Source organism: Propithecus coquereli, unplaced genomic scaffold, assembly GCF_000956105.1.
Source record: "Propithecus coquereli isolate 6110/MARCELLA unplaced genomic scaffold, Pcoq_1.0 Scaffold18, whole genome shotgun sequence".
In the NCBI taxonomy this organism is placed as follows: domain Eukaryota; kingdom Metazoa; phylum Chordata; class Mammalia; order Primates; family Indriidae; genus Propithecus; species Propithecus coquereli.
Window position 1 is genome coordinate 11,311,395 of NW_012142745.1, and position 15,872 is coordinate 11,327,266.

Sequence of the window (15,872 nt, forward strand, 5' to 3'; positions counted from 1 at the left end):
TTTTCACTTCCCTGAATGGAAGCGGCACCAGGGGAAATTATTAAACGGGTTAAATGTCTTCATGTGCTTTGCTCCTGCCCCTTCCCACATGCCCTGGACCTGCCTGTGGGGCCCAGCACCCTCCTGGTGCTGACAACTGCGCCCTACCAAAGCCAGCCATTCAACATTTATGGAGCACCTACTGTATGCAGCCCCCACACTGGGTGTCTGTCGCTGCGCTCACTCACCGGGGGCAGAGTTGCTTCAGCTGGGGGCATAGGGAAGGAGTCTGACAAGCCCCTCCTCATGAAGACAACTGCTCTAAGACACACATCATGATTGTTGACTGACGACAGGTTAGTGAGTTCAAATAAAAACGATTAGTGATCCCGTAACAGACTAGACCACCGTCACATGCTCCGTTCCCACTGTTCTCTCATCCTTCTTTGCACCCACCTAGTGAGGGAGGACAGAGGAGGAACTAACAGAAGTGACTGTCTTTCATCAGGCGTCTCCTATGACCCAGACATTTTTCTAAGCCACAACAGCCTTCAACAAAGTTGGCATCGGGACCCCATTTTTACAGATGAGAAACCGAGCCTCAGAGAAAGGATTCACCTCCGCAAAGGCACCCAGAGCCAGGTTCTAAGCCAGGTCAGTCTGACTTCCACGCGTGGACTCTTGCCACTCAGCTCACTTTGAGATGCAAAACCTATACCATTCGAGGAGGGTGTGGGCCAAGAATTCTGGGGCTGTGAACCCGGACGCCTTCGGGTAAGAGTGACCAAGAACAGTGCGACTGTCTTATTTTTCTCTGCCACATCCACATGCTGGGCAGGCTGTAGGAAGAGATGACAAGAGTCTAGCTGGGGTTTCTCAACCCTAGTCATACAGTAGAATGAGAGAGCATTTAAAAGTTACCAGTGCCCAGGCCACACCAGGGGCCAAGTAAGTTAGAATCTGGGGGACAGGGGACAGTAGGACCACACACTCATTTTCGTTCAAGCTCCCAGATGATTCTAACAAGTACCGAGGGTTGAGCACCAATGTAGGTGAAGCAGAGCAAGGGGTAAATATAAAGAAATTCAGCCTGCAAAGCTTTGCCGTGCTGTTGGATTTTCTGTCTGGGAGGCAGGACTCTGCAGTCACTGCCTGTGGGTTAAGCAGCTCTGACCACAGCTGCCTACTGAGTTGGGAAGGATATCTAAAAATACAACTCCGGCACTCAGCTTTCTGACTCAAATACCCTTCAATTCAGGCTAGGTTTTCTTTCTTGTTTGATGCTTGTGAAATGAGGGCATAAACAAAACCATTTTGGATGGTAAACGTGTCACATGAGAAGCTTAAGCAAAGAAGCTAAAGACAGGAATGTGTTTTTGTCAAGTGGCCAAGCTGGGATGAATGATGTTTCCTAAGAATGCACCAAGAATGAAATGCAGAAAATAAGCAAGTCACTTTATTTTAATAACGCCAAGAAAATTGACTGTTTCCTTCTTTCCTTAAAATTGTTATAAGAATTTTGACGAATTTTTTTTCTTTCATTTCAAAGGAAAACTTCAAGTCACTGAGAATTTTCTAAGAAATCATTTCTTTCAGGATATAAAGAACTACACATTTATAAAAGATTTTAATACAATTAAATTTTCATTTTTAAAATTTATGTCACAGCATAACCCATCCTAGAGGAGAGAAAGAGCTAAGTGTGTTCATTGAAGCAAAACAACCACAGACACTGAATTGGTATAATATTTTATATGGGAAAAATATAATCCTTTTCTTAGCATACCTTGTATTTGTGCAACATTTTACTTTTTTCCAAAATGTCTTAAAATTCATTCTCACATACTTCTTTACACTTATGGAAAAAACTTCACTATGTTCTCATTTGTGAGTTGTGTCATTTCTATAAAGAAAATAAGACAAGCATTATTAGTCCAGTTTAGAGATATGAATATTGAGATTCGGGGGGGTTCGATGATTCTCCCAAGGTCACAAAAAGTTAATAAAAAAAGCCAGAGAAAGAAGAAATGTCCCTTGATATCTCAGTTGATATTCGACATTTTGCACATACTACACTGAGTGTGTGTGTGTGTGTGTGTGTGTGTGTGTGAGAGCGTAAAAAGTCCAGTAGAAAAGACTGATGTTGTTCAAAGAACTAGAATTCTTTGTTGTTGTTTGTCAGCAAAGCTCAATAAAAAAATGGGTTCATTTGAAGCAGAGCCATTGTTTTAAGTGAGCATGTTTAATCAGAAGAGAAAATTACAGAATCAGATGAATGAGTAAAATTAACTTGCATAAAAAGCAACTACACAGCCCCATTTTGCCTCCAAGTGCAGAAATTGACACATTTTAATTATAATCCCAAAGAATAAGGTCCTTAGGGAACATGCAATGAAAAAATAAACAGGTATTTGACTGCTTGAATATTAGGTAAAGAATTATTTCATTAAAATAAAATAAGTTTTACAAAGTAATACAAAATTAAATAATCCCTACTTTTGATGGGTAGCCCAATAGAAGGAAGGAGTTTCTGTATCACTCACCAGAAAAGAAAAACTGGCCCAGCAGCTGCCACCTCTGATACCTGCCCACTTCCCCAAATGAACCAGAAAAGGCAAGAGAAGCCTGAATTTTTTTTTGTTTGTTTTGTTTTGTTTTGTTTTGAGACAGAGTCTCACTCTTTTGCCTGGGGTAGAGTGAGTGCCATGGCGTCAGCCTAGCTCACAGCAACCTCAGACTCCTGGGCTCAAGCAATCCTTCTGCCTCAGCCTCCCGCGTAGCTGGGACTACAGGCATGTGCCACCATGCCCGGCTAATTTTTTCTATATATTTTTAGTTGTCCGATTAATTTCCTTGTATTTTTAGTAGAGACAGGGTCTCGCTCTTGCTCAGGCTGGTTTCGAACTCCTGAGCTCAAACAATCCGCCCGCCTCGGCCTCCCAGAGTGCTAGGATTACAGGTATGAGCCACCGCGCGGCCGAGAAGCCTTAATTTTTAAAAAGTTGAAGTTTTTTCTAACCTCTCAGAAATATTTACATTTCTTTCTTTCTTTTTTTTCTTTTCTTTTTTTTTTTGCTTTTAGAGACAGGGTCTCACTCTGCTGCCCAGGCTGGAGTGCCGTGGTGTCATCCTAGCTCACAGCAACCTCAAACTCCTGGGCTCAAGTGATCTCCCCCCATCAACCTCCCCAGTAGCTGGGACTACAGGTGTCAGCCGCCAAGCCTGGCTAATTTTTTAATTTTTTTGTAGAGATGGGGCCTTGCTGTGTTGCCCAGGCTGGTCTCAAACTCCTGGCTTCAAGCAATCTCTCACCTCAGCCTGCAAAGTGCTGGGATTATGGGTGTGAACCACTGTGCCCAGCCTAGAAATATTCACATTTCTTTTATTTAGTATCCATTTACTTACTAATCACGGTAAAAATAACTACAGGTATGACCCAGAATTCTAACTCTAAGGTAAACGGTCCTGCTTGGCATGTGGCATGAGGGGAATCTGCTGTGTCTTTGTCACCCCTGTGTCTTTCTACTCCAGCTTAGCACAGTGAAACAAGCTCAGGGGTTTAGAGCAAGACCGGACTCAGAAATCACTCCAGCCCTTTTTACTGAGAAGACTCAAAGAGTTAGTAGGTTTTGCTCAAGGCCACACAAGTAAATATGACAGGGCCAGGGCCTTCATTTAAATACCTTTTAGACTCCATATCACCTGGTTCAAATTCCAGCTCTAACACTTACTAGCAGTGTGACATAGGGACCGTCACTTAACTTTTCTGCACATTACCTATAAAATGGGGGTGACACTACAAGGATCAGCAAACTATATCTGCAAAGCCCCTGGAACAGTGCTGGCGCACAGCAAGTGCTTAAGAAGAGGGTTAGCTACCACCACCATCATCATTATTACATCTCTACAAACTAGATTTCCATATACAGTTTTAGAATCAGCTGAATTTCTCATGATTTAAGATGTTTAAGTATGTTAGAGGACTTAGAAAAGATGTGTTTTAAGTGTTATGTGATTTTCAGGACAGTATCAAAATGTGACCTTGGATCAGTCCCTCCATCAAAATGAGCTTTCTATGTTTGACGAAAGGAGCCAATCATACTTGTGCTATCTGCCTCACACAGTTAAAGGAATGAGTATATGAAATGTGTCCAGAAAGTTAAAAAAGAAAGAAAGAAAGGGAAGAGATAAGCTTCTGTGATGTCTTTTTTTTCTGCTCTCATAGAAAATGACAGCCTCAAGTCTTACTGTAATACAAAATCATGAAGATCACAGATGCTCAGTGATTTACAGCACTTAATTAATGTAATCTTCCCCCAAGCCTTATTGTGGAAATCCCACAGAGAAAGGATGGACACCCACCCAAAATCTGGTTTGGATGTCTAGACTGAAAATCACACATTCACACACACCTCTAAGAAGGTATGAAAAGATTTACTGTTGACATCATGAGGCTTTCTGGGGAGAGCAGGCAGTTCCCAAATGGGTTCAAATGGCTTGAGGGTGGGGATGGGGCCTGTGGGGGGAGGGGCCAGCGCAGCACAATAGGGGTTTGCATGGTTTGAACCTCCCATCGGGGAGCACCTGGGCTTTTTTACAAGTTTGCCTAGATAGGGAGGAAAAGGGAAAGAGGGAGAGGTGAGGCTTAAAAGCTTTCAGCAGTCAAACATCAAAAAATGGGGTCGGTCTCTTCATGGCAACCTCTGTGAGGTAGATTCCATCCTTGAAAATGAGGAAACTGAGACCCAATCAGTTTAGATCACCTGTCGCAGCAGGTTTAACTGGAGCACCTTCAAACCCACATGACCTACAATTCCCAGATCCTGTGAGTTCCTGTCACTCAGAAGAAGCACTGCGTGGACCCCACCAGTTTACCTAATGGCAACCAACCAATGACAGAAAAGCTAAAAACAGCCTTAATCCATTTTTATCCCAATTGGTAGTTGATGCTTTTCTTAAATTTCTCTACATACAAAAAAAAAAAAAGGAAACTTCAGGGTTAGGTTCTAATGTTACCATTGCTAACATTATTGTCGTTATAGGGAGAAGGATGACACTCTTTGTATAAAAGATCCTCTTCGCATGCAGGTAAAATTCCATTTCCAATTTATCCAGTGAACACGAGGTTCTATTTCAGCAACCACACAGTCTGCAATGGCTGACATCCATTTCCCTTATCTGTAATTGGGTATGTGTAGTGTTTTCTCTCTCTCTCTCTCTCCTAACTTCTCTATTGAGATTATCTTTTATGGTCATGTGTTTTGTTTTATTTTCTGTCCCCATAAAAAATGAGAGTCTCGAGTCTTACTACAAAATCATGAAAGATTAAATTAAAATCATCAGGAATCAATTTTTTATGGGTTATAAGGCTCTGAATCATCTCAGTAAGTTCTTGTGGGTAACCAAGTCCTATCGGGTTCCAAATCTGCTAGTCTTTCCTATTAGAATTACAGTTGCTTCGGCTCTCTCTTTAACTCAGAACTCAGAGCATCTGGTATTGGTTTTCCTCAGGTGGGCAGAGTTCACGCAGCTAAGCCTGCCTCAAATGAGAGCTATACAGGAAACCCAAATCTGTTTTGAGCCAGTTGGTTCTGCAATATTTATGTATTAGTTCATGACTCTTCTGAATGAATTAAATTGTATATCAAATCACTACTCAGGACTAATCACAATATTTATGCCTCTCTGTAAGTCATCTTTAGGGAGCACTAAAGAGCTGTCTCTCTTTCCTGAAGCTTTCTTATATCTATTTTTAGAGTCACCAAAAAAAATCTCCAAGTTGTGTTAAATTCCCAATGTCCATTCTTCCTTCTCATTTAAACTGATGTGCACTAACCTCCCTTCTCCGGTTTATTCCCACGACACCCTGGGTCCAAACCAACTATTTCTTTCGAGGATAAAATTCAGACATGTAAATAAAACAGAAATATGATAGAAGCATTCAGGCAACTCATTTCTTCAGGAAAAGTTGTATAAATCATCAATCAACATGGGAAATTAGTATGAGTCCATTCTCTGTTTTTTTTTTCTTTATGGTATTTCCTAGAAAACCATCAGTTTAATTTAGATTTTTAAATCAATTTGAATATAACTATTCTCTGGTTTTGAATTTGCAGTTCTTTTCATTTTTGCAAAAGCAAGATTTTGTTCTTATGGTTACAATGCCTTCAACAGGCATCTCCCAAGGAGCTGTCATGCCCCAAACCTGCTCCTGATGCTGGTATCACAAATACTCATCATCATCATCATCTCCCTTGAGGGAATGAATGAAAGCTTATTGACGCCAGTTAACAAAGAAGAAGAGCACAACATTGAACGGATAGATTAAGGCTGATAATTTTCTCTTAAAGAAAAAAAAAAAGATTCTAGGCAAATAGCAAAAATTCTGGCTGTCAAGGTCAAGCTTCTCAATCCCATTTACCCTCTATAAAAAAATAAAAATCTATCATATCAAAAGGGTAGCTTTTTTTCTGCGCACTGAAAGAACGTATTTGAGCATTCTCAAAGTAACTCTTCAATATTGTATCAAATTTATATGAAACAAACTCCTCCAGCTAAATGTAAGAAAGAAAGCATTGGATCCCATTTATGTTCCACATTCACGTGGTTTAATTTAATCATTTCAGATAAATTCGTTATTGACTCCTACGCTGCAATAGAGACTTGGGCGTTTTCCACCTGGACACACAATGCTACCAAATCGCCTACTAAAAATGTTGATGTTAATAGGTTTCACCCAGCTTTAACGTACTTGTAAAAGCTCCATTTATTATTTTCTGCCAAATTCTTTTGGAAACCCCACATTCACGTGCGGCTGTTGGCCATGTCCCATCCCTCACACAGACCCACGCTTCCTGGAGGCTTCCCAGTGCCCTGGTCACGCCCTGGCCGCCAGCCCCAAGCGTGCGCCTCAAGGAGCGTCCAGCAGTAAGGCGACACTGCAGGCCCCACGCGCAATGCCCCCTTGAATGCCTCCAACTGTTCCACCACCCGGTCCTAAGCTTAGAAAGGGCTGGTCACAGGCCGAGGGCAGGCAGCTGCCCTCTCGGCCTCTGGCTGCCTTGACAGAGCCCTCAAGGGTAGAGGAAGGAAAGTGCCGGCCACCGGGCACGGAGCCCACCACCACTTGCCGCGCATCCTCGACACACGAAGGGTCCAGTGAGACAGGGAGAAAGGCCACCTGGACACTGAACACCTCGCCAAGGACGCTTGGGGCGGGCTCCTCTGTGCTGCCAAGGCGGGCACCGAGACCGCGCTCTAGCGGAGCTTGCTTGGCTCGGCCCGGGCCGGGAGGGGCGCGCCGCTAGGTGGCCAACGATAGCGCCGAGAGTGCCAAGCCCTGGAGCGACACGCCCCGAGAGCCCGGGTTGGCACGGCCGGGAACCAGGGGAGGCAGGGGAGCAGCACCTGCAGGGTCGGCCCGGGCGTCCGCGTCCACGCGGGCCGGGAGGCTGGAACCATTCCCTTCCCGAAGTAGGAGAAGCTAGTCTCAGACGTGCTAGAAAACAGTGTCGGGCAGCAGCAGTAGGGCGGGCGGGAAGAGGGTACGGGTCCTCTGCCAGCGCCCTGCACCGCGCCCACCGCTTCCACTCACCTGGCAGTTGGCGCCGGAGACCCCGGCGGGGCAGGTGCAGCTGTAGCCGGGCTCGCCGGAGGGGGCCGGGTGCTGCTGGCCGGGCGCGGGGCGCGGGGTGCACACGCCCCCGTTCCGGCAGGGCTGCGCGGCGCACGGCCCGGGCGCGGGCAGGGGCGCGGCGGGCACCGGGCTGGCCAGGCAGCCGCTGCGGGGCCCGGAGTAGAGCAGCAGCAGCAGCAGCGGGGCCAGCGCGAGCAGCAGCTGCGCCCCGGACGCCTGAGCGCGGCGGGGCGGCATGGCCGGCGGGGAGGGCGCGGGAGCTGGAGCCGGGACGCGGCGGCAGCAGTGGCGGCGGTGGTGGCGGTAGCGGCGGCGGTGGTGGCGGCGGCGAGGGCTGCTTGGCACGGCCGGGAGCCTCCTGCAGCTGCGGGATCCGCGGTTCCCCGGGCAACGGTGGGCGGGGCCTGCGGGGGCGGGGCCTGAGGGGCGGGGCCAACGGAGGAGGGACACAGGCGGGCCAGGCCGAGAGGAAGCGCGGTGGGAGCCCTTTCCCTGCAGGGAGTTGGGTGGGAGTTGCAGAGAGGCGGCCCGGGGGCCCCAGCCCTGAAGGGTGGGGTCAGGGTGGCGGCTGTGTCCGAAGAAACCCGAGGGGCAGCGGTGGCGACGCTCGGGCAGGAAAGCGGCAGGAGAGGCGCGACGGGTGCGCCCCCGACAGGCTGGGCGAGGGCAGACGGGGGCGAGGGAGGTGGGGCGGCCGCGGCGGGCAGCTCCACCCGCGGCCTCCTGGCGCAGAATCTGCGAGACGGCAGCGGGGACCCTGCTTACTTCATCCCCGGCGCTGCCCGCCCCTCCCCCGACACTGCCCCGCACACGCTCTCCCGCGCCACCCCGACGGCGGCTCCCAGACGCACGCTGAGCAGCCGGGCCTGCTGGACAGTGACCTTGCGTCTGCGCGACCGGCCCCCGGGCCCTTGTCCTTGGTGCTGACCGAGCAGCCTCCCTGCTCGCTGGCGCTTGCTGAGCGCTCAGATGTCTGACTGTGGCGAGAGAATGGGAAGAGGCCTCGGGATCGGGGTTCCAACCCTGACGTCGAACCGAAGAGGAAACTGAGGCCCAGATAAGCTGGACTGGAACCCAGTGGGTCAACTGACTCCCAGCCCAGAACGCTGAACTCCTGAAAGAACAGTTCCGAAGTGCGAGTGCGCAGAGGCCCTGCCAGCGAAGGATTTACTACGGGGCTCCGCATAAAGGGAGCGTTCACCGTGACCTACTTCGGGGGGCTCTCGCGAACGCCCTGGTTAGGCTGGCCTGACCAAGGAGGTCAAGCCCGCTGAGTAAAACGCGGCCTGCCTTGTCTTCTCCACCTGACCTTTCACACCCTCTGCTTTGTACGCGCTCCCAGGTACTTGTTACCTTCTTTTGAAGGTGACCAAATGAAAAACCAAAATATGACTCCTGTGAATTGTCAGTTTGGGCAAATTTTTGAGGGAACACAAAAATAGTTTCGTAAAAGCTGGGCTTTTTGTACGAAGTAGAGACTCCACATGAACTCGTGCTCGTAGGTGCCAGGGGCTGCCGAGAGTCCTCCAGTGGAAACAGGAGATAAACTGCGTGGCCTCTCTCCTGTTGAGACACAGAAGCAAATGCCACACGTTTGTGCTTTAGGAGACGCCTAAAATTCATGTGGCCATTGCAGGAAATCACTGAACCCCAAACACATCTGCTTGCAGCAGGAAGAATTTCTACCTCCAAGTGGATCAGAACAGTTACTACATTTTCCCTCACACCTGCCGTCTTTTATCTAAGACCTCCTCTTTTTAAAAAATCCTAATTTTGTGCCACGCCAGCACCCTCTGCTGGCTGTAATCTCATCGTTCAGGTGGTTCTTCCACCTGTGCCCCTGGAATATGAATTCTTTCCTAAAACTAACTTCTCCCACCTTAAATCCTGGACTAATGGACAGTGCTGCCCTCACCCTTCCATCGAGACACATGCACAAATGAAGCAAAATGAAGGGTGAAAAAGGTGGTGAGATAATTAAAATCTCATTTCAGTTTATTTTTGCCTAAGCAACCCCTTTGTGTGTACATTTCCTATCACTTTGAAATATGGGAGAATTAATAATGGTTTTATTTTCTGGATGCTGATTACTGAATTTTTCAGATAATGTTCTTTGTAAAAAATATTCTGTCTTTAATTTATAAAAGGCATATTATGGCAGAGACAATACAAGACCTTTTCATTTTTCTCCAGGCTAAAATGGAAGACTAAATCTTCAAGGCACTCTTGCTTATTGGTGGAACAATATGATTAGTTCTGGACAATAGAACATGGACTTGTATGCCCTAGCCCCAAAACATCCACACACTAAGCACATGCAAGTGTTAACTATTATTACTATTATCTAATAATATTGGTTCTCTGTTTAACTGAAAGCTAAAAATTCAATTATCCAGGCCTTTGGTTCATATTATTCCAAATGTACAGAACATCGAATCTTCATCCTGACCCATCTCACTTCCTTTTTTGATAGAAACCCTGTATTGATAAGTCAAGGGCAAAATATACAAATAATGTGTCTTGATTTCAGCAAAAAATATGATAGAATTTCTCATGACCACTTTATGGAGAAAGTGGGAATATATATAAGGAAAGTTCCATTAAGTGGACTTGAAACTATTTAACAGTTGTAGTCTGAACATACTGGTCAGTGGGTCACTACCACTAGAGGAAATTTTTAGGGAAATGCCATAGAGTCTCAAAGTTTGGCAGCTAATGGAATTCATGCCAGAATCGAGATGTAAATTTATCTCAACCAGTAAAAATGCTAAGATAAAATCAACAAAATGGAATATGAGGTGAATGATAGTGTATTTGGCCTTACTGCTATTTGCCAATATTTCTACCACTCCTCCTTCCAGAAACTTCTTTGTAGGACTGTATTTTCCTGCCTCCTTTGACATTAGGTGTAGTCATATGATTTGCCTTGGCCAATGAAATGTATGGGGAAACAGTGTGTACCACTTCCAAGTGGAAACCTTTAACATCCAGTGCATGACTCCCTGTGTTCTCTTCCCCTCACCATGGATGACCAGCAAGATTCTAAGAGGTGGAATGGAGCCCTCTCCAGCCTGGGTCTCCGAGGGAGGACAATGCAGGGAAGCGATGTGAACCTGCAATGGGCATATGGTGTGAGTAAGAAATAACCCAAGTAGTTTTAAGCCACTGAGTCCCAGCAGTGTTAAATAACTCAAGGTCACATATTAGTAAGTGGCAGGGCAGGACCGATTGTTCCCAATGAGCCATGCACCACAACTAGCTATCTCCGGTGTGCTATTCTGCCAGACAGAAGGCTGATTCCATCAGGTTTCTGGATTTGAAGGACTAGAAAGATTTCAAAAACAAATTGGGGGACTCATTTCTTTTCATAGATCTACTTTAGATTTAACAACTCAACTGCATGATGGCCACAGAATATCATAAAAATCTTACAAACCAATGCAAATATAATTTTTTTTTTTTGTATTTTGTCACAAATGGAGAAAAAATGACTTCCGAGGCCAGCACAGCTTCATGGGCAGACATTTGGGAACCACTAGCCACAACAAGAGCAACACTCCTCTTGTGATGAGGTTTTCACACTCTGTGACCACCACAGCATCCTGGGATAATGCCAGCCTGGATACCCAGTGTGATAATTCACAGACTTAAAAACTTACATTTAGAAGAAACTGCAAAGGTTACCTAGTATGATCTCCCAGGATTTGAACTAAGATCAATATGGAACATTTACATGGGATGATAAGTCACCTTCAGCTTACCTGAAGTACCATAGATATTAATGTATGCATCTATCAATGATTTTAGCGCCCACCTTCTCCCCCAAAACATCTGGGTTTTCTGCAGCCTTTGGCAAGATGGTCTCTATAACTCTTTCACCTACAAGTTGCTTATAGACAGTGACATCATTCCTGCTGCCTCTTAACACATTTGGTTAACCTTGAAGGATACAAGGGAACACCCCTGCCCTCACAGAGTGTGGGCATGGATGCTGGATTGAAGCTAAAGTCAGCCTGAAAGGAAAAGTTAGCCACACACAAAGAGAACGGACACACTGGCCCATGACTTTTCTGTCATGGACAACAGAACCAAACAGCCTACTTTGGCCGGAAGAGTTCTGTCAGGACCCATGATGGCATTGGGCAAGCTACTCTGTCTCTTTGACCTTCAGATGTCATGCATCTGTGTATCATGTAAGGTAGAGATAGAACCCCTACTTTATAGAGCTCTTTGGGGAATTAAATGAGTGATAGGGATCATGCAGAGTATTTACAGTGTATCACACATAAATATGAGTATATTTTTTACATATTATCTCATTTAATCCTAACGCCAGCACCATGAGGGGGAAACTGCCACTTGTGCCCAATTAAAAGACAAAATGGAGGTGAAATGAGTTGAAGTAAAACGTCTAAAGTCACCCAGTTCGAAAGTGGTGTGGCCCAGTCTCAAACATAGGAGAAGTCTGGCTGAGGAGCTGTGCTCTGAATCTCTCCTCTATCTGCTCCGTGAATCTCCCGCAGTGCAGAGTCTGATACTTAGCAGATACTGCACACGAGCTATACACAGAGATAGAGATAGATACATACACATATATGTGATGTGTGTCATACGTGTGAGCCATATATGTGATGTATATATCATGTAGATGTATGTATGCATATATAGTATGATCGCACAGTGCCTGCTAGGTTTTGGTTTATTCGGGGGGAGGGTGCTTGAGGATTTTAGTTTGTCTGCTCACTTGCTTTCTTTGTAAGGTAACCACTACTCCTGACTGACAGAATTGTAGGATGTGAAAATGGGACACCACTCTCTAAAGGTCTTCACTGAGAGGAAGACGAGGCATTGAGGAAACTAAAAACTACCCCAGGCTGGGCAGCAGTAGAGCCTCCAAATTACCAGTTCATGCTCTTTCCACTTTCCCATAGTACATATCCTTCACTTCTAATATTTCCTACATAACAGTCAACCAACCCAAAGGTAGGGTAAAAATACAAATACTAAATGCATGGGAGTTTTAAATGTCTTTAAAGAATCATCAGGAGGAATTAATACTATTTACAGCCACAAGCACCAGAACGATTATCTTATTCCTTTAATTAGTAGTATCTTTATTATAGTTATTTAGGTGTTAGCATATATATTCAGGTTATTGTATTTTGAATTATTGTTGAACAATTCCTAAATGCTGTTTGAGATAGGTTCACATTTACTTTCTACCCCCTAGCCTTGCTGTGATTTGAATTAAACCACTGTTCTAACAGCTGTTTAAAATAGTTTTAATTTCTTTTACATTACACTCTAATATTGATTTGATCTAGGGTAGGTTTAAGTAAGAAGTTTTGAATAAAAAGACAGCAAGGAAGCATATCTTTATAAATATTTCATAAAGCACTTGAACTACCTCCAAATGGAAATCAGATCTTTTTGCATAGATTACTGAGAACATGAAAATTATTTTAAACTCAATAACTGTTTTTAATTCCAACATTTTGTTACTATGAGAAATGTACAATACTAGAACATAGGAGTTTTTTCCAGGAGGAATCCACGTAACTGACCTGCAAATAAGGAGATTCAATTTAAGGCCTCTCCTTTGCACCTGAATTTACTCTGGGACCTTGAAATAGAGAAATGTGAAATACCTCCAGCCTTTGGATCTCCCAGTGATGATAGTTCATGTTTTTATTTTCATAGGAAGGTGTTTCCATTAATAGCTTAAACAAATTAGGGATTTATTCTCCCACATAGAAGAAGTCTTGATGTTGTTGGTCTAGGGCTGATAAGAGTTTTCATGAACCACCAATTATCAGCAGAGAAGCTTCCTGCCTGTACTACAAATAAAATTTGAAATATCCAAGCTAGATTATCACCAACTCTGCCTATGGTGGGACATCTGTGGTTTTCTCCACCTAGTATCTCTCTGTTTTAGGTAACCGGGCCCCAATTTTGCTTTGGCGGAACCAACCTTATCTAACTCTCAACCCATTTGCTTCACATGAAACTGACACGACTGCCAGATCCAGGAGTGTCCATGCGACCAAGACCTGCACATTCCCCTGGTGACAGAGATTGGCTCAGAGATGAATGTGTGACCCCAGTCTTGTTCACGCTGTGTTTATAAAATATACACACCATTGACACCAAAATTCAACAAAGCTAACAGACACATGCAAAAAAATCAATGCAAAGATCCTGTAAAAACTAGCAAAATATTACAGCAGATTATTTAAAAAATTATACATTATGACCAACTAGAATTTATTACTAGAATAAAAGCGTGACGAAGTGTCAGAAAATCTACCTATATTAATAGATTTAAGAAGAAAAATCCTATGGCCTTCTTTATAAATGCTGAAAAGGCATTTGATAAAATTCAACACACTTTCTTATCATAATACAACACAGCTATCTCAAAAGTCAGCATCATGCTTAATGAAGGAATATGAGAAGGAATCTCACTAAAGCTGAAAATAAGATAATACCATCATCATTATCATTGAGGCATTTACCTGAACAAGTACTCAAAAGGAAACTTACAGATATTTAATTGGAGAGGAAGTTATTAATATATGCAAACTATGATTTCATACCTGAAGAACTCAAATTATATTACAAACAATAAGAGAATTCCATAAGATATCAAAATAAATACACAGAATTAAATATCTTCACATATACAAACAATAACAGTTAATTTATGTGGGAGTGCAGGAATCCCATTTATGTTAAGAACAAAAAGAAAAAACTGGTGATAAACGTAGCAAGAATATGAAATACCTATTGAAGAAAAATTTAAAATATTATCAAAGGACACAGAATAAACTTGAACATATGTAAAAGCATATCTAGCCATTACTAATTTCCACTGTCTATAAAAAATATATAAAGGCATATCATGAACTTGGCTAGGAAGACTTAACATCATAAAATATAAATGCCCTTAAGCTAATCTATAAATTCAACATGATAAATAAAATCACTAATGGGATTTAGTGGGGGAAAGTATAGAATCAGACAAGCTGATTCTAAAATTCACATGAAAAATAAGCTACCTAGGAAAGCCAGGAAACTCCTGAACAAGAAAGCAATGAGATAGATGGGACTAGCCAATATTAAAACATATAAAACTACAATAATTAAAACAGTGTGATACATTAAATAGACAAATTTATAAGACAGACTAGGGAGTCCGGAGATAGAGCTAAATATTTGTGAGAATATGCTGGATGAATTGCTCAATAAGTTGTATTGAGATAAGTGAGTCACCACATGGAAAAACAGTATTGAATCCATATCTCATAACTATACCTCAATAAACTCCAAATGGATCAAAGATTTAAATGTAACCCCAAAAATGAAACAATACAAATATAAGAAGCCAAGGCAAAGTATTTTTATAATCTTGAAGTATGACACACATCCAGAAGTCATTAAAAAAGAGATCAAAACATTTTTCAACACAAAATTACAAAATTTCATGTGGCAAAAATCACCATACGCAATGTGAAAGCACCAGGAAAAAAATTTGCAACTGTTATCAAAATCAAAGGGCTAATCTTCCTACTATAGAGATAACATCTATAAACCAATAAGAAAGATAATTGACAAACGTCAAAGATCTCTATCCCTTAAAACATCACCTCCCAAAATGTTAAGGACACTAGTTCCGTTGGGTATTGGCAAACTAGTTAAGATAAATACTTACAATGATCATTTTTATTCTGTACGGCAAGTAGGCGCATTTATAATTTTAATAGATATTATCAGATTGTCCTCCTTGGAGATTCTACCAGTTCACATTCCCACCAGTAATGTGTGGGATTCCCTGTCTTTCTCTCCATATAAGTTTTCATCAAAATTCTTCATCTTGGACAACATGATAGGTGAAAAAAGATATCTTAGTGTAGTTTTCAAATATATTTATCATGAGTCAAAGTGAGCATCTTTTCATATACTTCAGAGACATTTGTATTTTCTTTTCTATGAACTGAATGTTCTGAGAACAAAAGCCACCCAGTAATACCTTCACACACAGCTTGTACTTGGGATAGAAACTACTCACGAGCACACACATACAAAGCCTACTGTCTACAACGGGTGCTCTACAAGAACATGACTTTACTATTCCTTTGCCCTCCCTAACATCCATTTACTACTCCAGTAAAGTGGAGTAGTAGTTTTCTTTTTGTTTGGGTTTTTTTTTTTTTTTTTTTTGAGACAGGGTCTCACTCTGTCACCTGGGGCAGGCTAC

General features: G+C 43.4%; 1 protein-coding gene across 1 annotated transcript in view; it reads right to left on the reverse strand.

The window, feature by feature from the left end:
- Window positions 1-7,852, reverse strand: part of DNER (delta/notch-like EGF repeat containing) — a 361,378-nt gene extending 353,526 nt beyond the window's left edge. Inside the window, exon 1 of the mRNA XM_012642476.1 lies at window positions 7,574-7,852. Within this exon, the coding sequence (XP_012497930.1) occupies window positions 7,574-7,852 (279 nt within the window). The remainder of the gene's footprint in view (window positions 1-7,573) is intronic.
- Between the last annotated feature and the right edge of the window lie 8,020 nt (window positions 7,853-15,872).